Here is a 23,524-nt window from a genome sequence, read left to right on the forward strand (position 1 = left end):
AACTTGCAGGTCATGTGATAACAGCTGTGCTTCTGGTTAATGTTGAGTTAACAGTCAACTAATGCCAAAGAGTCTTTTTCACTTTAGTTTTCTCCCCTGTAGGAGGACAATAATACTAAACTTCCTGGCAATGCTATGAGGAATAATTCAACGATAAGCCTACAGCTTTGACTGGTGGCAAAGCTTATGTAGCTGAGTCATCTCAGAATAATGTTTTGTTGCCTATATTCAGAATTGAAGGAAATGCTAAATTTCAGTTACAGGTTAGTGAAAATAAAGATGTAATTTTTTTTCCCCATCCAAGCTCATAGAACCTTTGAAATCTTTCATGGACCCCAGGTTAGAAGCTCCTGCCCTAGGGGCTACATTAATCTGCTTTAACTCAGTCTTTCCAGTTCCAATAACATCTGATTTAGACTAAAGCCACCAAGATGCCATCTGATGGCAGTTAAAAAGGGTTCAAATCCATGTCCCCAGAGAGTACTTTATAGTTTTAATCAATACATGAGGCCTACCAAAACTCGGCAGGGAAAGCCTGGTTGATACTTTATACTATGTAAGGTTCTTTCTACCACCTACTTCATTGGCCTGAAGGTGTTCTGTCACCCTCAAAGTCTAGAGAAATTAAGAGTGATTGAGGATAAATCATCATCATCATCATCATCATCATCATCATCAAATGCCAAGTCACAGTACTAACATGCTCTGTCACCGTAGTTCCTTATTATTGCCAAAGATATACTTTGTTAGGTGTATTATTATTATTGTTATTATTATCATCACACACTTTACTAGGTATTTTATTCTTGTTATTATTATTATCCCCTAGATATACTTTATTAGGCTTCCCAAACTGCTTTAGTCTCAAAGTCAAGGAACATGAATGCTGCTCCCTTCACTGTAAAAAAGCAATTTGAGAAGTAACTGCAGAGATTTAAAGGTACTCCATCCTCTCCTGTTTCTATAATCAGCCTTTTAAAACTCACAATGCCAAACCCAATTTAATCTCTTCAAAGAAGAAAGGTCAAGGAAAAATTTCTCCCAGTCTATGCAGCAATGCTGGATAAATACACAAGTAACTTGCTCTTTGTTTTAGTAGAGGGAAGGGAGAGAGAAGAAAAAAAGGAAAAAAAAAAGCCCAACCTCAACTTCAGTTATTAAAAAATGGTAATTCACGCTTTGGATTCAAATCCCATTAGATATTTCCCCTTTCCCTTTTTAAGCTGCTGTGTAAGAGCCCAAGACTAATGCTATTTTGAGAGATGAATTGCTTAGGTAACGTAGAAGCTGGGGGTCAGGTTGAAAGGATATTTTTAAAAAGGGAGAGGGATAATTCATAAATGATCTAAAACTTTTTACTTAGGTATGTTTCAATAACTCATTTTCCATCCTGCACCCATCTACCATGTACTCTACCACCTCTTCCCACTAGACAAGACTATTTACAGTGACACAACAAAAAGTTAAGAGGATAAATCTTTGGGATTAAAAACCACACACTGAAGTCAATGAGACTATGGTTGCCTTTCATATAAATGGTTAATAGCAACAAAGATTTCATAAAGTCAAAAAAGAAAATATCTAAATTGAGGAAATGATCTACCGATCAAGAATAGCCACCCAACAAATACCGCTGCTATACAAAGTAAGTTGTAAATGCTGTCAAGGAGATATTACTGACCTTTTAAACCCTCCTCCAGCCTTTGCTTTTCTATCAAATTTATTTGGGTCACATTCCTTCCTGCTATATTAATCTCATTGGTCAGGTTTAGAGCTGAGGTACAAAGAGGGAAAAAAGAGCTACTGGAAGAAATATAATTATCTTTTTCAATGGAAAAGTCATAGTTTTAGTTTCTATCCTGAGACACTGATCTTGGGTGATAAGAAAAAGGAGAAGAGACTGAACCAAGCAAAAAAGGCTTTTTTTTTTTAAATGAAAGGTTAGCTAATAAATACTCTGAAAAAAACATGTCTACAAGAGAGTAAGAAACCAAATTTATAGTTAAGATTCCCAGATTAGAAGAAGCAAGAATTATTGATAACTAGTTACTTTGGGTGACTACATTTAATTGGACAAAAGATATTAGATATAAATAAACACTGTAGGAAAGTCAGATGACAAATGTTATTGTGGAATCTCAGGGGTTATAAGGGATGTCCAAAGTCAAACTGTATATGAACTCTAATTCCATCTACAATATCCCTAACATGTTGCCTTCCAACCTCTAACTGAAAATCCAATGAGGAAGAACCCATTACCCTCTGAGGTGGCCCATTCTACTTTCAGATGGTTGTGACTGTTCAGAAGTTTTTTCTTACGTCCAACCTAAATCACTCTTTAATAATTCTACCTAATTACTCTATCCTCTGAAGCCAATCAATCAATCAATCAATCCACAGGCATTTATTAAGCACCTATTATATACCAGGGGCTATGTTAATACTGGGGGATATAAAGACAAAACTGAAAGATCAAGGAACTTACATTCAATGGAAGGAGACAACATATTCTTAAATACATATATACAAGATAACTGGGGAGGGCACTAGCAGCTAGAAGTAACAGAAGTATTTAGCTTATTGCTCTCCGGTGCCATTTACAGACTGAAAGGACAGGCCTCTAAAGAAAGATTGGCTTTGCCAGGACATTTCGTGCACTGAAGGGAGAGGATGACTCAGGTTTATGGGTGGTCTGTGATATGTTCATCATTCCTGATTTTGCTTTCTACTAAGTAAATGTTATAGTTATTATTGCCTGTGCTTTACCATTTAGTAAATATATATTTTATGTTTAAGAGTCACTAATTGATTTTGTGTAAATGTGAAGCACACCAGTAGGGGCTCAGGAGATAAAGTGGTAAGTAGGTGGAATGTATCCTTCATCTGCACACATACCAGGGTTACTCCTAGGATCCTGAGACAAAGATTGAACAGTAGTATAGTGAACCCTCCTCTTGGAACTCCAGACATGGCAGTATGAGTACAAGATGGGCTAGTGAGCCAAGCCAAAAAGTGAATGTAGGGGTCTGTGCCTTATTTCTTAGGCTCTACATACATGCTTTTTACCCAGATTGTAAGGTCCTTGAAAGCAAACAATGTTTCACTTTTGTCTTTGTAGCCCCAGTGCCTAGCACAGTTTCTGCCACATGGTAGGTGGTTAATAAATGCTTATTATTGATTAATTGATTGACTGATGAGCCCCAATCTTCCAGAACCAATGTAGATGGTGGAACATGAGCCTTAGTGTTAACGAAAAGTCCTCACCTGCCTGTGTATCTGGTGGCAAATAGAGGGCTGCAGTGCTGCTACATTGACACTGGATAGAACAGGGATAGCCTCCAAACAGGGCAGGCAATCCAGCCCAAGGAACTCAATACGCCTTGTAAGCCCTGGAAGTCCACACTCCAAATGGAGAATCCAGTGAGAAGGTAGTGGAGGTCTGACTCAGTGCTTTGTGGAAATGGAAGGCTACAGCCTTGGCAGAGCAGGTATAGACCCTGAGACAGGAAATCCCAAGGCATTATATTTCCAGGGAAGGAAACCACCAAAATCAGTTCCTTAAAAGGCCTGGGAAACTTGCCCTCACCACTTATACCCAACGGCAGCAACAGTCCTGGTTCTACCAGGCCCCTGGGCTCCCAGCCAGGAGATAACCTGAATTCAGATCAGCACAGATTAGGAGCAGAGACACCCCATCTTCAGGCACTGCAACTTGAACCTCCAGGAAGCCATCCCCTCTAGGAAAGGAGGCCCTACAAATTCCATCCCCAGCTACTTATCAAAGGATACAAAATTACAATTACACTGATAAGCTTTGTTAGAGAAACATGTGAATGACATTGTGAACAGAGACCATTTCACAGTGAGGCAATTTCACAACAGTCAATGACGGGAGGACGGCTGTTTCCTGGTCTCTACTGACACGGGTTGGATCTCAATGGGGAAATCTGATATTAAGAACTTTAGAGAGCCTGCACCTACTATGCTAAGTGTGGATACTCCTTAGTCTGGAGATTCCATTACTAGTCTTATGCCAGAAGGAAACCATTGATAAGAAGGAAGTCCTCATCTATACCAAAATATTTATAGTAGCACTTTTTGTGATACTTGGAAATAAAGAAGATGCCTATGTATTGAAGAATGGCTAAATATATGGTAGTACGTGAATTTAATGGACTATTACTGTGCTGTAAGAAATAATGAATATGATGCATATAGAAAAGCATGGAAAGATCTATTTGAACTGATGCAAAATGAAGTAAACAGAGCCAAGAAAACAAGACACACAATAATTACAACAATGTCAATGGAAATTGACAAAATCAAAAGTGAAAATCAAACACATAATTATAAAGATCAAGTGTGACTCAAAAGAAGAGTTATGAGCAGACATCCCCAACTAAAACCTTCCTGGAGGTGGGATGTCCACAGGTGTTGCACATTATATATATTTTCAGACTTTTTCAATGAATTGATCAGTGGTGCTGATTTTTTTCTCCTCTTTTTTTTTGGTATTTAAAAAACATTATTTGTAATACAGGATGGCCCTCTGGGAGGGTGAAGGATACTGGTAAAAACTATGATGGTACAAAAAACAAAACACATCAATAAAAACTTTTTAAAAAATGATGACCAAGGATCTTATTCTCCATAAGTTCCTATCCGGGGCAAGAGTGCTAGAAAGTAGGAGCCTGAGCCATCATTGTTTAACTGCATTGTTTAAATGTGGATAAAGCCCTGGATTTGGAATCAGGAAGACCTGAGTTTTAATTCTGCCTCAAATACTTACTAGCACTGAAACCCTTGGCAAGTCACTCAACTCCTCTAAGCCCAATTTCCCAATCTATATAATGAGGTTAATAATAGTACTCATCTCTAAGGGTTGTTGTCAGGATCAAATAAGTTAATACATATTAAGCACTCTGCAAACTTTAAAGTGCTATGTAAATGTTAGTATTATTATTGCTAATTATTATTATTACATTAATGGAGCAGTAGATGCAGTTTGGGGTAGTGAGAAACAATTCGACACAGAGGATAAAATGATGGAAATGAAATTAGGAAAATCTGGATTCAGACACCGCCTAAATATGTGATCCTGGTCTTCCCAGGCTCCATTTACCTCATCTGTAAAATGAGGAGGCTCGATCTGATGAACTCTAAATTCCTTTCTAGCTCAAAATATATGATCTCTGATCCCATGATCCAGGGGCTAGGGGAGTTTGAAAAAGGGAACTGGGGGCAGCTAGGTGGCACAGTGGATAGAGCACCGGCCATGAAGTCAGGAGGATCTGAGTTCAAATCTGGTCTCAGACCAGACACCTGACACTTACTAGCTGTGTAACCCTGGGAAAGTTACCATTGCCTAGCCAAAACAAACTGGGGGAAAAAAAAAGGGAACTTGGCATGATCTGACCTTAGGGAGTCCCATGGTGACCAACAGGACAATGCTGATGCCCTGGATGAGGATCCACGTTCAGGAACTCTGCTCAAAGCCATTTTACATTACTTTATTCTCCTAATTATCTGTATACTAATACTGGAAATCTATGGATCTGAATGAGAATTCAATTCAGTATACACTAAGTATTAAACTAGGTTCCTAGTCCCAAGAACTGAAAACAATCTGTGTTCTTAAGGAGTGTGCTAATCTAAGCTGTGGAAATGGGAAGGGATACGCAAGATAATTATGGCACAAGGAAGGAAGGAAGGCTGAAATAACTTCCAAGGAGAGGTCTCAAAAAAGTACTACGAGAAATTTTGGAAGGAGGTCAGCAAAGGTTGAATGCCCAAAATGGTAACTCTCAACTGGGCCTTGAAATAAGGGAAAGATTAACATGGACACAGACAGTGGGGGAGGTAGAGGGGAGCCCAGACTCTCCATTAATGGAGGATATCATAGGCAAACAAAGATGAGAGGCAGAAAAACAAGACCAAGGATGAGCAATAATACAGTTTGGCTGAAGGACTGGACAAAGCTAGCCAAGTAGGTTGGAGCCAGATTGTGAAGGGTCTTTAATGGGGAAATATTTGGTTGGAATTCCTAATCAATCCATTCATTAGGGTGAAGTTTGTTGTAGCCAATGTGATCGCAGAATAAAGAATCAGAGTTTGAGAGTAGGAGGAAACCTCAGCAATCATCTAGTCCAAATAGGGATCTCCACTACAACATCCTCACCAATGGTCATCCATCCTCCAATGAGAGGGAATGCATTCCCTCTTCACGCTGTCCATTCCACTTGGGACAGCTCAGTGGCAACTAGGTGGTAGAGCGGATTGAGCATTTGGCCTGGAACCAGGAAAATCTGAATTTAAATCCAGCCCTGTGTGACCTTGGGCAAGTCACTTAACCTCTGTCTGCCTCAGTTTCCTCAACTATAAAATGGGGATAATGGGCACCTACCTCCCAGGGTTGTTGTAAGGATCAAATTAGATAATAATTGTGAAATGCTTAATACAGTGCCTGGCACATAGTAGGTGCTTAAAAATTCCTTCCTTTCTCCCCTCCCTTCCTCAATTGTTAAAATGGTTTTCTTAATATAGAGACACTTCAACATATTGCCCACAGAATGTCTAATCCTTCTGCGTGTCTCTCCTTCAAATATGTGAACATTTCTCTGTCTCCCTTTCCCCCAGTTTTCTCCAAGCTGAACATCCCAGGTTCCTTCAATCAAATCACATAAGACCAGGATTCAAGGCCCTTCATTACTCCTGTTGCCTTTGGATGCTATAGCCATTTGACAGTGAGCTACTTAAGAGCAGAGACTTTGTTTTGTTTTAACTTTCTTTGCATCTCTAGCATTTAGCACAGTCTCTGGCACATACTAGGTGCTTAAAAAAAGAATTACTGTGAGAGAACAAAAAAAAGGAATACTGTGATTGATCAATGCCCTTCCTAAACTGTGGTGTCCAGAACTGAACAGAGACCCAGATGTGTTCTAAAAAAGGAAGAGTAGAAGGATTCTTACTTCCTTTTCTTTCCAGATCTGTGATTTCACTGGTATAAAAAACTACCAAGGAGAAAACTCCTTCTACTAGTGCATATCAGAAACTGTTTGGCAACTTATAGTTTTAAAAGGTTGTCTGGGTTACCGAGATAAGGTTAAATGTCTTGTCTAAGGTCACATAACCAGTCTGCACCAGGAAAGGAGCTGACCCTAGTTCTTTCTAACTGTGAGTCTTGCATTTTTATTCACTTGGAGTATAACACGGCCCTCTCACCACCTCCTTATTCCCAAGAGTTACACTTCTCTTAATGCAGTCCAAGACCTCATTATGTTCTGGGGCTGTCATATCACACTGCTGACTGCTATCAAGCTGGCTTTCCATTAAGATCCTCAGGTCTTCTCCTGACAAACTACTGTCTAACTATGCTTCCTCTAACCTTGTACTTGTGAAGCTGGTTTTTTAAAAACCAAGTTTAAGACTACATTTATCTCTATTGAATTCCATCTTATTAGCCTCAAACTCAATGCTCTAGCCTGTCAAAAAGTTCAGAATTTTTTCTTTCTTTCTTTCTGCCAATAGAATATAAGTACCTTAAAGGCAGGGACTACTTTGTTTCTGCCTTTGTATCCTCAGGGCCTAGAACAATACCTAGAACATGGGAGGTGCTTAATAAATGCTTGCTTAGTGAAGATCTTTTGAGATCTTTCTGGATCTAGCCCCTCAGATTCATGACCTCAGCCTTATTGTATACTCCTTACTCTCCTTCATCCCACATGTTCAATTAGTTGCCATATCTTGCTGTTTCTACCTCCATAACATCTTTCACCACTGACTCATTCTCTTGAGTCACAGAATAACCACTTTTGTTTGGGTTTCTATCACTTCTCCACTAGATTACTGGTTTTCCTGCTTCCAGTCTCTCCCATTCCAATCCTTTCTCCACACAAAGTGATTTTCCTTAAGTGCAATTGTAACATTCCCCTACTCAATATCGTACCCCCTTACTCTAATTGTAACATTCCCCTACTCAATAAATTCCAGTGGCTCTCTATTGTCCTTGGATAAGATATACATTTCCCAGATTGGCTTTTAAAGTCCCCTACATCCTGATTCCAATTTATATTTCTAAGGTCATTATACATTATTCCTCTTTGCTCACTCTATGGTCCAGCCATACTCTCCTGTCTGTTTTTCAAATACAACACTGTGATTCCTACCTTCATGCCTTTCCACTGGGTGCTCCTCCCTGTCTAATCCAACATCACTTCTGCCTCACAGAATATCTCTCTTTCTTTAAGACCCAGTTCAAGTACCATCTTCTACACAAAGCCCTTTCTGATCTTCCCCAAATGCTCTCCCTAACTATTTTTTCAGAAAATTTATTCTGGACATAGTTATTCTGTATACACTTATACATGCACACATTGTCTCCATAGATACAATGTAAACACCTGGAGAATAGGGTCTGTTTCATTTTTAAATCTGGTTTCCAGTTTATTTATTTCTTCTCTACGTTTTAATATCGTGCCATTTGGGATTATTTCGGACTTGTTGACTTTCTAATTACTAAATTCATATTCAGTTCATTAATCCTCTCTTTTTCTCCTTTGTTAATGCATGTTTTTAAGGATATAAATTTCCCCCCGAGGAACGCTTTAGCTGCATGCCAGAAATTTTGGTATGTTGTGTCTTCATTATCATTTTCTTCCATATAATTATTAATTATTTCTATCATTTATTCTTTGACCTACTCATTATTTAGGATTTCTTTGTAAGTCTCTATTTGGGTCTGTAGCTTTAGTTATTGCTCCCTGAAATGATTATTATTTTTAACAAAAAAAAATAAGGTCTACAAAGGATATGTTTGCTATTTTAGCAATATTTTTATATCCTAATAGATGGTCAATTTTGGTCAAAAGATGATCAAAGTTCCATATGGTGCTAAGAAACATGTATATTCTTTAGCGGTCCCATTTAGAATACACTCTAAGTCTTTTAGCTCTAGTTTCTCCATCAATTTGCTCAATTTTATATTTTTCCTCTTATCTTTCTGTTCGATTTGTCCAAAACTGAGACAGACACATTAAAATCCCCTGCTATTATTATATTATTGTCTATGTCTTCTTGCAATTCAATTAAGTTTCTTTTATGAATTTAGATGCTAAGGCATTTGAGGCATGTAAGTTAATGGTAATATTGATCCATTGTCTATAGTTTCTTTTTGGACTAGCGTAGTTTCATCTCTTTTTAAGTTGTGAATTTTTATTTTTGCTTTGTCTGATAACATGATTGCAACAGTAGCTTTTTAAAAAAAATTTGCCTGACGCATAGTAAATTTTGTACAAGCTCCTCATTTTTATTCTATGTATGTCTTTGCTTTTGAGGTATGTTTCTTGTAAGAAGTTGATCGTGGCATTTTGTTTTCTTACCCAATCTGTCACTCTTTTTTATTTTTCTGTATTATTTAATATATTTCCATTTTAAGTTATGCAAGTTGGTTTCTACTTGCCTCCTTTTGTCTCTAACATTGTTTATTTTTCTAATTTGGAAGGCGGGACAGGTTCATTTTCCTCTGTAAAGACGGTGCTTTGTCTCTTTAGTTATTTTTGCTTAATCTTCTTTTGAATATGGTAAATGCTTAAAAATACTCATTTATTAATTGAGTTTCCCTCTACTCCCACCCATCCTCCATACAGCTACAGAAATGATACTCTTGAGAGAAAATCTGTCATTCCTTTATTCAATCAACTCCAGTTACCTCACTATTTTCTTTAGAATTAAATATAAACTCCTCTCTTTGGCTTTTGAAGTCCTTCACAACCTATCTTTTGAGCCTCATTATTCATTACTCTCTTTTCCAAATACAGAGGAAGGCCTGCCAAACTGGCCTTCTCTTTATTTCCCAAATATGACATTTCCTCTCCCATCTGTGCCTCTGCACTGGTGCCTGAAAGCAATGTCCCCTCACTTCTGCCCCGCCCATCCCCTTATTTCCTTTAAGACTCAACTCAAGCATTTAAGTCATTCCTCATGCTATCACTTGCTAGTGCCCTCAGTCCCTAATTATGTTGCATTTAACAGCCTTGTATTTATGTGTGTGTGTGTGTGTGTGTGTGTGTGTATTTCTATGTATTTTCTCCCATGCCTGGATTGCATTCCCACCTCACCTCTGTCTTTTGTGTTACCTAGGACAAGTCATTTAACCTCTCTGGGTTTCAGTTTCCTCATTTGTAAAATGAAGGGAACGGCCCTTATGGTCACTTCTAGTTTTAAATCTATGACCCAATAGTGCTAATGATGACTGTGCCATCCAGGCTATTAAGTTATCCCTCTCAGTTTTGTATCATCTACAAATTTGACAATAATGCTATCTATCCCAGTAAATGAATAAAAATGTTAAACATACAGAGCCAAGCACACATCCTTGGTGTGCTCTACTGGAAGCCTCTTTCCAAGCTTACATTGAACCACTAACAGCTATTCCAAGTCTGACCTGGATGATCTGGAGACCACAAATCTCTAGCCATGCCCAATATCAACTGGGAAGAGGATTTGAGAGAGAAAGAGAGAAAGAGAGAGAGAGAGAGAGAGAGAGAGAGAGAGAGAGAGAGAGAGAGAGGGAGGGAGAGAGAAAGAAGTGAAGAGAATTTATTATAGCTGGTACAGTAGGAAGAGGCCACAGGAAAAAGGAAGAAGGTTGTTGGCAACCTAAAAGTACCTAGAGTAAAAGCAGCAGTCAAAAGCTATTAGCAATATTTCAAAGATGGAGAAATCATTACAATCCTGTCTCTTTCAGACAACTAAATGCACAATAGATAAGGAAGGATGATAGCTGGCCAGTGGATACTCCATATAATTGACAATATTTGCTAATAGAGAAAAGACTCATTTTATTTTACAATCCAATATAAAGAGAACTTGAATTTAATGGTTGGGGATAGCATATGCCTTCAAGATTATTCTTATTAGGATGGGAAAAATCCTCAAGCTTTAAAATAACTCCATTTAAGTACAGCAGATAACTGAGCAGATTAAAAAAAAACATTCTGGGGTAAGTTAATTGATCCACAAAATGAAAAATGGATTCCAGGTCTATATTATTGTTCTCATAAGGAAATACCATTCGGTAACGATTATATACAGGGCACCAGTCACTGTGAAGGTAACCCCTGTTTTCTAAATGAAATTTATTTTCTATTACTTGGAGCGATTACATGGAGAACCTAATATCTCCGCAAAAGAGAATAAAGGTCACCTAAACACCAATGGATTCTAGGAAAATACTTTTATAAAAGAGACACCGCCATATCTTTCCAATGGACAGAACAATGTATCTAATGTATCTAATTCTCAAACACATTAGGGACCTGAAGACTAACAGTTTCTTTAATACTCTCAAAGTCATCTGATCCATGTCATCTGTGAAGTCCATACCTACCCCACATGGGCTACCTGCATGGTCTGCTGACAAGTGCCACAGATTAGAACTCTGTAGTCAAGACAACAAGACTTTGCCATTTCTATTTTGGAATTACCATCGTCAGCTCCAAAGGCTGGAACTGGCCAAGTAAGAATAATGTTGTAATACCTGGAGGGAGAGTCTCCACATTCTGTGCTTTGTCGTCCCCATTGTTACCGTGCAGGTCTTTCTTTTTAATTGGGTCAATTTCATTCCAGTCCTCCTAGAGGAAAAGAAAAAGATACCAAATGGTTTGTTTGTTTGTTTTGCTCTTTAAATATATACCCCACCCACCTTTACCCCAACCAAACCTTATCAAAGTGTTGAGATTGCAAGGGAAGATAGGGGTAGGAATTATTTTCTTTCCAGTATTTTTTTTTCCTGTTGGCTCATATTATCCTTTAACATCCGGAACTCAAAGATAACAGTATCTGGGCAGGGCAGGGGTGGATGTGAGGAAAGTAAGGGAGAAGAAATTGTTAAGTCCACAGTGTAGTATAATTTTTAAAAATTATACCCATCAAATTCTTATCCATCCAATTCCTGCTTTGATATCTCACCAAGGGATGGAGCCCCTGGTTCCCAAAGGCCATCACTGGTATGCCCTACCCAGTAGGATAGGCTTCCAAACTGGAACCAAAGACAGGCTGCTGCTATATTACAAGGATTAGTGGAGCAAAGTTCAGAGATTCTCATTACCATAATTCACAGGGAATCAATTTTTTTTCCTACTACAACAGTAAAGACAGTCTAAGGAATTTCAGTTTTTACTTGTGGAGGGACTGGTAATATTATGGTTCCTTGAACTAAATACAGTTATTAAAGTTGATAGAATGAATAAGCATTTATTAAGGGTCTAGTAGGTGCAGAATACTGTTGTCTGATGTTCAGTTGTTTCAGTCATGTCTTACTCTTCATGACCGATTTGGAGTTTCCTTGGCAAAGATACTAGAGTAGTTTGCCATTTCCTTCTCTAGCTCATTTTACAAAGCAGATTGTATCAGGAAGATACAGATTGAGGCAATATGGATTAAGTGACTTGGCCAGGGTCACACAGCTACTAAGTGTCTGAGTGCTAGGCACTTAAGAAAACTAGAAGTGATTTTAAAGAGAGGCACTATGGTGTACTGGTTCTCCCCTAGATTTGAAGTCTGGAAGACCAGGGTGTGAATTCCTCCATACATATTTAGTAACTCCACAGGCTTGGCAAATCACTTAAATCTCCTTGAGCATCAGTTTCCTCATCTGCAAAACGAGGATAATAAGATTTTTCTCATAGGATGAGATATGAGATGATATAATGTTAAGTAAGAGCTTTGCAACCTTTAAACACTCTATAAATGAGAGCTATTGTTATGATCTAAACCAGCCCTTTGCTGGTTTGTTTTTATTAATGCCTTTTCTTTCTTTGAGTTTGGCTGAATGCTACATGTGCTCTTTAAGGTTCATTCGAGCTCCAGTATGCTACAAATAGCAAAAAGAGAAAAACTAAATTCTTTGTTTTTTCATAAGGCTCACTCACTAAGGCCCCTCGAGAACCACTTCTCAGCCAATGGAACGGAACTATGAATGGAGGATCAAAAATGGAAGGTGCCTTGGCACTTTTTTTGTTCAGTGAATTTACTTCTAGAAAAGTTTTATCAATGCAAACAAAGACTAAATAATAATACCACTATCACAGAGCTGAATGCATTTTCCATATACCTTCAATCTAGTTCCTGAAGCCAAAATGTAATGCTGCTTATTCATATTTTCTTCTTATACAGCCCAAATGAGAAATATTTCATGACTAGCAATTTCCTCATTTTGTCTACTGTACATCAAGCTGTGTGACCTGTGTGACCTTACTAGTTGTGTGACCCTGGGCAAGTCACTTAACTCCAATTACCTAAAGAACAAAAAAAAACAAAATAAATAAATAAATAAAAAGAAAATCAATAGTTCCTATATATCTGATCAGTGGTAACAAACCAACCTTCAGAGAGAGAGAGAAACAATCAACCAATAGCATGAACTCATTCAGTCAGATTTGAATATTTAAAACATTACAGGCTATGAAGTTTGGAAAACTTCCTCACTGGAAACATTTTAGCTCTTTAAATTACAATGTACACAGTGGGCTTTTCAACTAGTGAAATAATTTAGCAATCAAGCCAAGAGACTTTTTTTTTTAAACAAATGCAAATTCCTCAGCCAAACCAGAGCAACATTTCCATTCAAAAGCGATATGGGTATTTACTAGGAAAGTAGTACCTAAGCCTCTTGCCTCTGAGCTCAGCTTTCCTTTAGTTTTTAATCCTGCAATGAAGCTATTAAGCTAAAGTTACCAAATCAGTGTTGTCATGGAAATAACAGGCTACTGTGTCACTTGCAGAATCATGAATTTGCTGAAAAATTGAGCAGAAAAAGCCTAAGGTTCAGGAGAGAACCAGCCTTTATAAATCTTAACTAGTTAACCTGGATCTTTTTGTTTTAAAGTCAATCCTGTGTCAGCAACCTTTCAAACATGAGGGGGCAAGTGACAACCTCTGTTCTTCCATGAATCCCATGAATCTGGGACCACAATTTTAACCATGCCATTCCCTTCCTCAGGAAGTTTTCATGACTCCTTACTGCTTCTAAAATAAAATACAAACTCATCTCTTTGGTATTTAAAGTCCTTCATAATCTGTGAAAAGAGCCTTTGCTCAGGAGTTAGAGAATCCAGGTTTAAATCCTACTTCTGACACCTTTTCCCTGTGTGATCTCAGGCAAATGGCAAGCCTCAGTGTTCTTCTATGCAAAATGACAGGGCTGGACAAGACCGCTATGGGATTCCATCCAGTTCTGAATCTCTCATGTTATGGTCTACTCCAACATTTTACTCTTCAATCACCTACTTCCCATTCCAGGCTTACTTCCTATTCCACATGTATACTATCTCCTATCTTGGTATCTTTGCACAGTATCTGTACATTTCCATGTAGCACAGTGTGTGGCACATAATAGGCCCTTCACAATACTGAGTTGAGCTGAATTGTTGTTTTTGCGTTTTGTTCTCAAAGAGGACCATGGCATCAGGAAGGTGATGCCATGACTTGCAAGTGAATTGAATTTAAGTGAAGGAGGGCTGTGCAAAGTCACCAGCTTCACTTTCTCCTCTGGAGCATCTGGGTCCATGGCAAGATACAGATCAGGATGAGTAGAGATGGCCCCCACTGAACTGAGAAGAGCTGAATGATTAAAAGGATTCCCACAAAGTGGAGCCAGCCATGTCCCTCTAGATCTGCCTAGTTGCAGAAAAACAGCCTGAAGTTCATCTTGCCACAAGAGTGTCACAAGTCACTGTCTACATTTTTAAAATTTAAGAAGAGCATTAACATCTTCAATGAGGTTTCACCAGATTGTCTTTTCAGATCATCGACCACCTGGCTCAGGGGGTAGAACTTCCCTTTTCCTCAGAAACAAGATCTGCCACAGTCCAAAGTTAAACATGACCCATCCACATCCCTCACAAAGCAGGGTTTGAGAATAGGAGGCAAGAGGAAATTACAACAGCCCTAAGCAAAAATGAGAAATTTGCTTTTAGCAACCTTAAACCTTTCCTTTATGTGTCTTTTATTTAGGTTCTTTGACAACTTCCTCCAAACATACACGACACAGAGCCCTCCAGCCCCAAGCTATCAAAAATAACCTCTAGTTGTAAAATTTAAAGCATTAGCTCACTCAGTCAGCCCAGTAAGCTTTCCTAGGGTGCCTGAAATGACACCACTTGATGACAGCCATCTCCACCCATGTGTAAGGATGCCCTTCTATTTGTGCATAAAATGGCCCATTAAATGACTACCATGATCTTCAGAGCCAAAACACTAATGAGAGTGGCAGCTGGATACCACCGCTAGTATCCTAGACCTGCAGTCAGGAAGACCCGAGTTCAAATTTGACCATAGACACTTAACAGCTGTGTGACCTAGGGCAACTCACTTAATCTCTGTCTGCTTCAGTTTTCTCATCAGTAAAACAGGGATAATGATGGCACCTTCCCCACTGGAAGGTTGGGAAGATAAAATGATATACTTGTAAAGTGCTTTGCAAACCTTAAAGCATTCTATAAATGCTAGTAGTAATAGTGATAATATTAATTACTATTAATTTATTTCACAATTAATAATGATTATGCTAATATACTATATTATTACTATAGCAAAGAATTCATCTAAGGAAAGTTGTGGGAGTCATATAGGCCTCCCAAAAAACCCCATACCAAAAAACAAAGTAGAATTTTGAGAAATTATTGTAGGAGTTATGGTATATTTCACTGTGTTGCAAAAAGCTGAACTGATTATTTGAGTCCAGAGTTTGGAATTGAATATGAAATTAACTATCACCTGAACAATGAAAATAAAAGTGAACTAACAAATTTCAGATCAGTCCCAAAAAAGTAAATGGTCATATCCAATTAAGTCCATTAAAGTAACTGATGTCCACTGATAGAGGAGTCTAGTGGGTACGTCAACCAAGCAGCAAGCCAATGCCTGTGGATACAGTACAACCTAGTTCATTGCCTATACAATTCTTACTGTCCAAGGCCTATCTTAAAGTCCATCCTTTTCCATGAACCTTCCCTGAAGAGCACTAAAGCTGCCAATCAATGAAGCTGGGAACTATTGTTGGCTTAGCCAAGTCTCTTAAACTTTCTAGGCCTCAGTTTCCTTAACTGTTAAAAAAAACGGGGGTGGGGGGTGGGGAGGTGGTTAGACTAGAAGACTTCTCAAGTCCCTTCCAGCTTTGAAAATTCTATTCTCTCACTCATCACTATTCAATTACAAACACCATTCTAACAACTGTAATGGCTGCCCACACCATTACCGTTTTGACTCTGGGCTAATTCAATCAGGATCACAGATTTAAAACTAGATAGGACTTCAAACGTCTTCCAGCCCAATACCTTTAATTTAGAGGTGAGGAAACTGAGGCCCCTAGCAGTAAAACGTCTTGCCCAAGGTAATAAATACTAAAGCTAGGATTTACACATAGGTGCTCTGCCACTAGCATTTTATTATATTATTGTCCTTCCTCTATGTATGTCTTGTCTCCCACAAAAGGTTTTAAACCACTTCATGCAAAGGTCTAGATCACTTAAAACCTCTAAAGAGAGAAACCTGGGGCAGGTACTTCCTTTACTTTCTTCTAGGTGGTGTCCACACTTCTGGCTCACCACAAAAGGAGTAGTAGGTGAAACACCTCATTCTAGTAGTTTTACGTAGAGGATTTCTATGTTATTGGACGAAGTGTTTAACCACATTATTCTATGAATCTTTCTTTTGTTTCTAAATATTTATTTAAAAAATACTTCTTGTTAGAGGAGAAAAAAAGGTAGCGATGAGGTCGTATGTTTTTCTTGAAATCCCCCAAAGGACAAAGAAAGTACCAACCAGGCACAGTGTAAAGTGCTCCATAAATACTTGTTAGAAAGAAACGAATGTGCATTCGCCTTCTCTAGATGTCTGAATCTGAACTGCTTTGTAGTCTCAGGCTGACTCTCACAAGACCTCTTCATCCTCTTTCCCATATATTTACATATGTTGACAAGGAAATGGGTGGTTAAAGAAAGATATCAATGCACAGGAAATGGGTGGTGTCAGTTCATAAATGGAGATGTCAATACACAGAAAAAAAGCTTTCCCAATTATCCAAATGCAGGTATCTTCAGGTCACAATCCCTCCCAACAGATCTGATTATGTTCACTTGGGCAGAAGAAAACTGACAGTGACAGGTCTTCCTTCCTTTTAGTGACAAGTATATACCACTCAGTTTAAAGAGTAACGATTCAGTATGACGCTGGGTCAAAAATGGTGGAGAATTTTAACTACCTAAACCAATGAGGATGCTTTTACTCTCTATGACACAGATCAATGTCAGGTTTGAGGGTGGAGAGGTATTCATGCTGAATACATAATGACAATACAGGCGAGTGATGCTTTTAAAATACAGGGTTGACCACGTCAAGAAACTTCCATGGTAGGGAAAGCTGATTCTACACCACTTTACCAAAAGAAAAACTCTGGTCCTTTAAACATGACACCTTTCCTGATCTTCTCTCCTCTCAGCTAAAAATGACCTCTCTCTTCTTGAATTTTTCAGGCTACTCTGTTTCTATGTACTTAATCATTTTCTTAAACATTTATTTAAATACATGTCTTGAGAGCAGGAGTTGTTTTCTTTTTCTTTCATCTATGTATATCCAGTACAATGATAATGATTTATTCTGTCAAGTTTGGATTCAGTCAAAAGAACGCACTTGAGGACTTAGAGGGCCACATGTGGCCTCCAGGCAGTAGGTTTCCCACTCCTGTCTTATATACAGTGGGACCTTATAAATGTTTGCTAGATTGAATTTGGACCTTGGGCAAGTCACCTAATCTCTTCAGGTCTGTCTCCTCATGTGTAAAATCCAGAATTTGGGCCAGTGGTACAGTGCATAGAGAGCTGGCCTGCAGCTGGAGGACTCAAGTTCAAATCTGCCCTCAGAAACTTAGGAGTTGTATGACCCTGGTCAAGTCACTTAACTTCTGCCTGCTTCAGTTTCCTCAACTGCAAAATGGGGTTGATAACAGCACTTACCTCACAGGGTTATTATAAGAATCAAAACAGATTTGTAAAGTAACAATGCTTAGTCTCTTCCCCAACCCTTCCCTTCTCTATAAAATTGGCATGAGATAACTGAAGTCCATACACAGAGTGCTTTAAGATCCCAACAGGGCACAATCTGAGAATTTAAGGATGGGTAAACTTTAAAAAAAATCAGTAAAAATTTAAGCCAAAGAACCTAAGTTCAAATCCTGACCCTGCCAGTTACAAAGTATGATCATGGACCTCAGTTTCCTCATCTGTAAAATGAAAGGAATTGGAATAGATGATCTCTAAGGCCCCTTGCTTTAAATCTTAGGATACTATGGATATGCTCAGTTAGAAGTGACCCAATGAATGAGGTGATGATGAGACAAGGGCTTTCTTCTAACTTCCCTCAGGGAAATGCCGATCAAAAATGTAACTAATATATAACTAATCTGCTAGACTGCATTGTAACACATTGACAGTAATATTGTTGTAACAGAAATGTGGAGGCCTTCATGGAATCTGGAAAGAGAAAGAGCCGCACAGTGGGCCTTTATCATTGTTCAGTCATTTCAGTAGTGACCAACTCTTTGTAAACCTATTTGGGGTTTTCTTTGGCAAAGACAGTGGAGTAGTTTGCTATTTCCTTCTCCAGCTCATTTGACAGATGAGGAAACTGAGGCAAACAGGGTTAAGTGACTTGCCTAGGGTCACATAGCCAGTAAACGTATGAGGCCAGATTTGAACTCAGGAACTCCCTTCCTGACTCCAAGCCAGGTGCTCTCTCCACTGCACTACCTAGCTGCCTGCATTTATCGTTGCCTCTTCAATACTTTCTCTACTGCACGCACAGAAGAAAGTGTGTCCTGACCAGGTAAGACAAGCATTAGAGCAGGTATATATGCCTTTAGGCAGGAAGGTGCCCATACATGGTAGAGATCCAGGATGATAATTCCTTTAAGATTGAACCTCTTTTATTCTCACTATTTTCACCAAATATTCTACTACTAATCTGGTTTTATAAGTAGCCTTTCCTACTGGGAGGAAAATGTATGGCCCTGCAAGACAAATATCCCAGTTACATTTCTTATTGAAAATTAGAAATTGATATTCTAGTTTATTAATCAATCGTGTCAGCTAGGTTCAAATGAATCAGTTCCTACATTTGGGTGGGCTAATAAAATGGAGTTCCTGAAATTTCAGAGCTGAGGCCCAGACCATATCCACAGGGTATAACAAAAGTCTTATGTTAATTTTATTTCTATCTAAAATGCCACTGGCATTCCAGCAAATTGGCATGTTTTCAGAATAGGCAATTCTAACAGATTTGCTTTATAGGCTACTTATGAAAAATAATGTCATGTAAATGTCCACCAGCTGCAATACAAAGCCAAGCTCTAAAAAGAATAGGAAACAGGATTGAGAGTTTGAATGGATCTTTAGAGATCTAGTTTAAATCACTGATTTTACAAATGGGGGAATTAAAGTGCAGGAATGGTAAATATCTTACCACAGGTGGCAAGGAGCAGAACCTCTCTTCCCCTACTTTCTACAAAACTTCTTATTTGATGCCCCACTTTGAAAAAAAAAGTTTTATTGTCAAGGGTTTTATAGTACATAAAATAAATACTTATCTATCATTCTGTAAAATTGACTGATGCATGTCTCTGATGTATGGGTCTCTCTGCCCAATGGGCATACTTCTCTTTCTTTCTTTTTTTTACTTTTAGGCAATTGGAGTTAAGTGACTTGCCCAGGGTCACACAGCTAGTAAGTGTCAAGTGTTTAGTCTGAGGCTGGATTTGAACTCAGGTCCTCCTGACTTCAGGGCTGGTGCTCTATCCACTGAGCCACTTAGCTGCCCCTTTTTTTTCTTTCTTTTTTCCCCAATGGGCATACTTCTCAAGGATGGGGACTCAAAGAAGCTCAGCTGACATAATTCTGACTGGATCTGACTGGATCTGACTGCACAGCTGTCACTGTCTCTCATCCAGAACTTCAAATGCTATATAAGGGTAAGAGAGCAATTGTGCCATAAACTCCAATAGGAATGGACACTCCCCCCAACTCCCTGTCAGAACGACAACGCTGGGGGAAGATGCAAAACAGAATCCCTCAACAACCCCTCCTGGCCTCTCTCATTCCCCTACTCCTTCCTGGCACTCTCTCAGTCCTCTCAAACCTAGGAAACAGGATTACTCATTGAGTTAGGGGCAAGAGTGGAATTATTCATTGAATTAGGGGTAGGATTAGAAGGAGCTGGGCATAATTACTCATGCATATAACCCATGACTCATCAATATTGCCACACAAAGGCTGACATTGGTCTCCATGATCTACTTTGCCACATATTAGCAAGATGTAGTCCTGGTCGACCTCTGATTGTCCCAGGCCGTGGCATCCAAATCTTCTAACAAATTAAAGTTGGCTTTTTAAAAATTTTTTTATAAATTCCATCTGTAAGCTCCAGGACCTAGCACAATGTCCTGCACACAGTAGGTCCTTAATAAACAGGAGTGCTGGGGCTTTTGTTGTCCTTGTAACATTCATGCAATGGGAGGAAATAGGGGTAAAAGCAAGACTGAAAAATGTTTCCAGGTTGCTTGGAAGCAGTCTCAAATACTGTGGCATAGGAAGACACTTGGAAACAATTTCAGAGCTGAAAAGAACCTTAAAGCTCATAAAATCAAGGGATCCCTAGCCTTTTCTTGTTGAGTAGCTATTCATCTTTTGCTGCATCCAAAGCCTTAGGATGATCTCAGAAGATAATCAGTAGAGGAGAGGTGATGCTGACTCAGGGAGGAGAGGATAGTAGCCAAAGGACTTAAGGTTTTTAGCTCTACAAGGAGATCAAAATGAACCTTCTGGAGACTTCAGATTTATTCTAACCCCTTTACAGAAGAATCTGAGGACAAGAGGACAGTGCCTGGCAAACAGTAGGCACTTAATAAATTCTTCTTCCCTTCCCCTCTCCTCCCTATCCCCATTTACTGTCCATCATTCAGTTCCTATTTCGAGGAATATATATATATATATATATAGAGAGAGAGAGAGAGAGAGAGAGAGAGAGAGAGAGAGAGAGAGTTGGACCTGGAATCAGGAAGACCTGATTTCAAATCTGGCTTCAGACACTTACTAGCTGTGTGACCTTGCACAAGTCACTTAACCTCTGTTTGCCTCAGTTTCCTCAACTGTAAAATGGGAATATTAACAGTACCTACCTCCCAGGGTTGTTGTGAGGATCAAATATGTGAAGCCCTCAGGCACAGTGCCTGAAACATGGTAGGCACTACATAAAAGTTTCTTCCTCCCCTTCCCCTTCACCAGCAGAAGATGGATTAGCCTTATATAAAGCAACTAGAGACAGGATGGTTCTTTAAACAAACAAAAAACAACAACTAAAGCAACAACAATCCTTTTGGTTGACAAGGAGTCTACGAGCCCTGCAAACAGTGTTAAGCTGCATCCATCTCACAGAATTCTCATCAGGGCCACTAAGCGTGGCTACCATTACTTTTGTCTGAAGTACAGCTTACATACTTATGAACATACATGTTTATGAGTTGTTGGGATTTTGCCCTACACCTCTATATTTCATCAGTATCACTGTCTATAAAATTATAGTCATTAATATTCCATAATGATGCCAACTATTGCTGGCAGAATAAAAGGATATAAATAGGTCTGTTTCTGTATTTAATCTTCTCCCCCCCCAATCCAAAATACTTCTTGTCACTGTTACATTATCTCAGCTGACTAGACCATATGCTCAGAAGCAGATTATAGGACTAAAAATATCATTTGAATGATGGAGCTTGATTTAATTTTTTTTTGTCCATCAATTGTCTATTTTCACAGTCATTTAAAACTGTTCAATAACCATTAACCTTCATCCCCCAATCTTAAATCAATGGACAGGTTTGGAAAATAGCTGAAGTTTTCTATATCATATTCACTAGGAGTGATAATTTATATTCCCAGAGACAACCTGCTTACAAAGAGCTCAAAGAACTTTACCAATATACTAAATGTGAACCTTGCTAATTCAACAAATATTTATTAAATGTGCCTACTATGTGTAAGGCAACGTGGACACAAAAATAAAATGAGAGAGAGAGAGATCCTAATGAAACTCCATTCAAGTACTGCATGAGAGGGGTAAAGTATGCATTTTACATTAAAAAAAATGTTTAATATATGGAAAACAAGCATTTCCATAACAGAGTATAATGAAAAGATGGCTGCACATGAAAGTACAACTCTATTATGTACAACTTGCTATTCCTTTTAAACATATAATAAAGTTATCATGGAAGTTGCATGTTTAGCCCCATCAGGCAAGAACCCAGTAGGGAACAGAGCATGGCAGGCTACTTAATATTCTGTATTCTTGAATAAGTCACAATTATTCTCTGGGCTTGTTTCATTTTCTGTAAAATGGGTACAATAATAAAGTGACATTTATATACCATATTATGGTTATAGACTGCTTTATATACATGATCTTACTTCATACTCATACCAACCCTCAAGAGCTTTTAGTACAAGCGTTATTCTGTCCTGCCTATGTCACCGGATTTAGTCAGGGGTTCTTAGTATGACCATGAATTTTAAGTCTCTCTTTGTCCCTATGCTGCAATCTCCTCATCTGTAAAATGAGTGTGGTGGAAAAAATAACCCATTCTCATAATCACCCTCTGGAGTAGGCAGTACCATACTTGTCAGGCTCTCCCTTAAGACCGAACTCAAATCCCACCTCTGACAGGAGGTCTTTCCTCTCTGAAACTACCTTTCATCAACTCTGTATATCTTTTGTATATTCTTAATTATTTACAGGTTGCCTTCCCATTAAAATGTGAGCTCTTTTATGGGAAGGACTGTCTCACATAGTAATGCCTGGCACATAATGGGTGTTTAATAAATGCTTATTAACCGAACTGAAAAATAATAACAGGAAGAGGAATAGGAAATGTTTGGGAGTTAATAGCAAGACCAGGGTATGGACTTCACATGTATAATGGATATCAAACCGTTTGCCTTCTCAAGAAGGGGGGAGAGGCAAAAGGAGGGAGAGAATTTAGAACTCAAAAAAATTTTTTAAATAAATGTTAAATTCTTTTTTTATGATTTACTTCATTTCAAATGAAATATTTTATCTAGATGTAATTGGGAAATATTTAACAAAATAAAAATATATTAAATATTTAAAAGGAGCAGGTCAGAGAAACAATCAAGAAATTTTTCTTTTAAATAGTATTTTATTTTTTCAAATACATGTAAAAGCAATTTTAACATTTTTTATATAAAATTGAGTTCCAAATTTTCTCCCTCCTTCCTTCCTAAGACAGTAAGCAATTTGATATAGGTTATACATGTGAAATCACGTAAAACATGTCCACATTAGTCATGTTGTGAAAAAAGAAACAGAAAAGGAAAAAAAATGCAAAAAATAAAGAATGTGAAAATAGTTTGCTTTGATCTTCATTCAGGCTCCATCCGTTCTTTCTCTGGATGTGGAT

At 38.4% G+C, this 23,524-nt stretch overlaps 1 protein-coding gene across 1 annotated transcript in view; it reads right to left on the bottom strand.

Moving 5' to 3' along the window:
* LOC114049910 (polypeptide N-acetylgalactosaminyltransferase 2) overlaps positions 1 to 23,524 on the bottom strand; it is a 250,497-nt gene that overhangs the window by 105,023 nt on the left and 121,950 nt on the right. The window contains exon 2 of the mRNA XM_027871358.1: positions 11,537 to 11,630. Within this exon, the coding sequence (XP_027727159.1) occupies positions 11,537 to 11,630 (94 nt within the window). The remainder of the gene's footprint in view (positions 1 to 11,536; positions 11,631 to 23,524) is intronic.

This window comes from Vombatus ursinus, unplaced genomic scaffold, assembly GCF_900497805.2.
Source record: "Vombatus ursinus unplaced genomic scaffold, bare-nosed wombat genome assembly UNPS02014798.1, whole genome shotgun sequence".
Lineage (NCBI taxonomy): Eukaryota > Metazoa > Chordata > Mammalia > Diprotodontia > Vombatidae > Vombatus > Vombatus ursinus.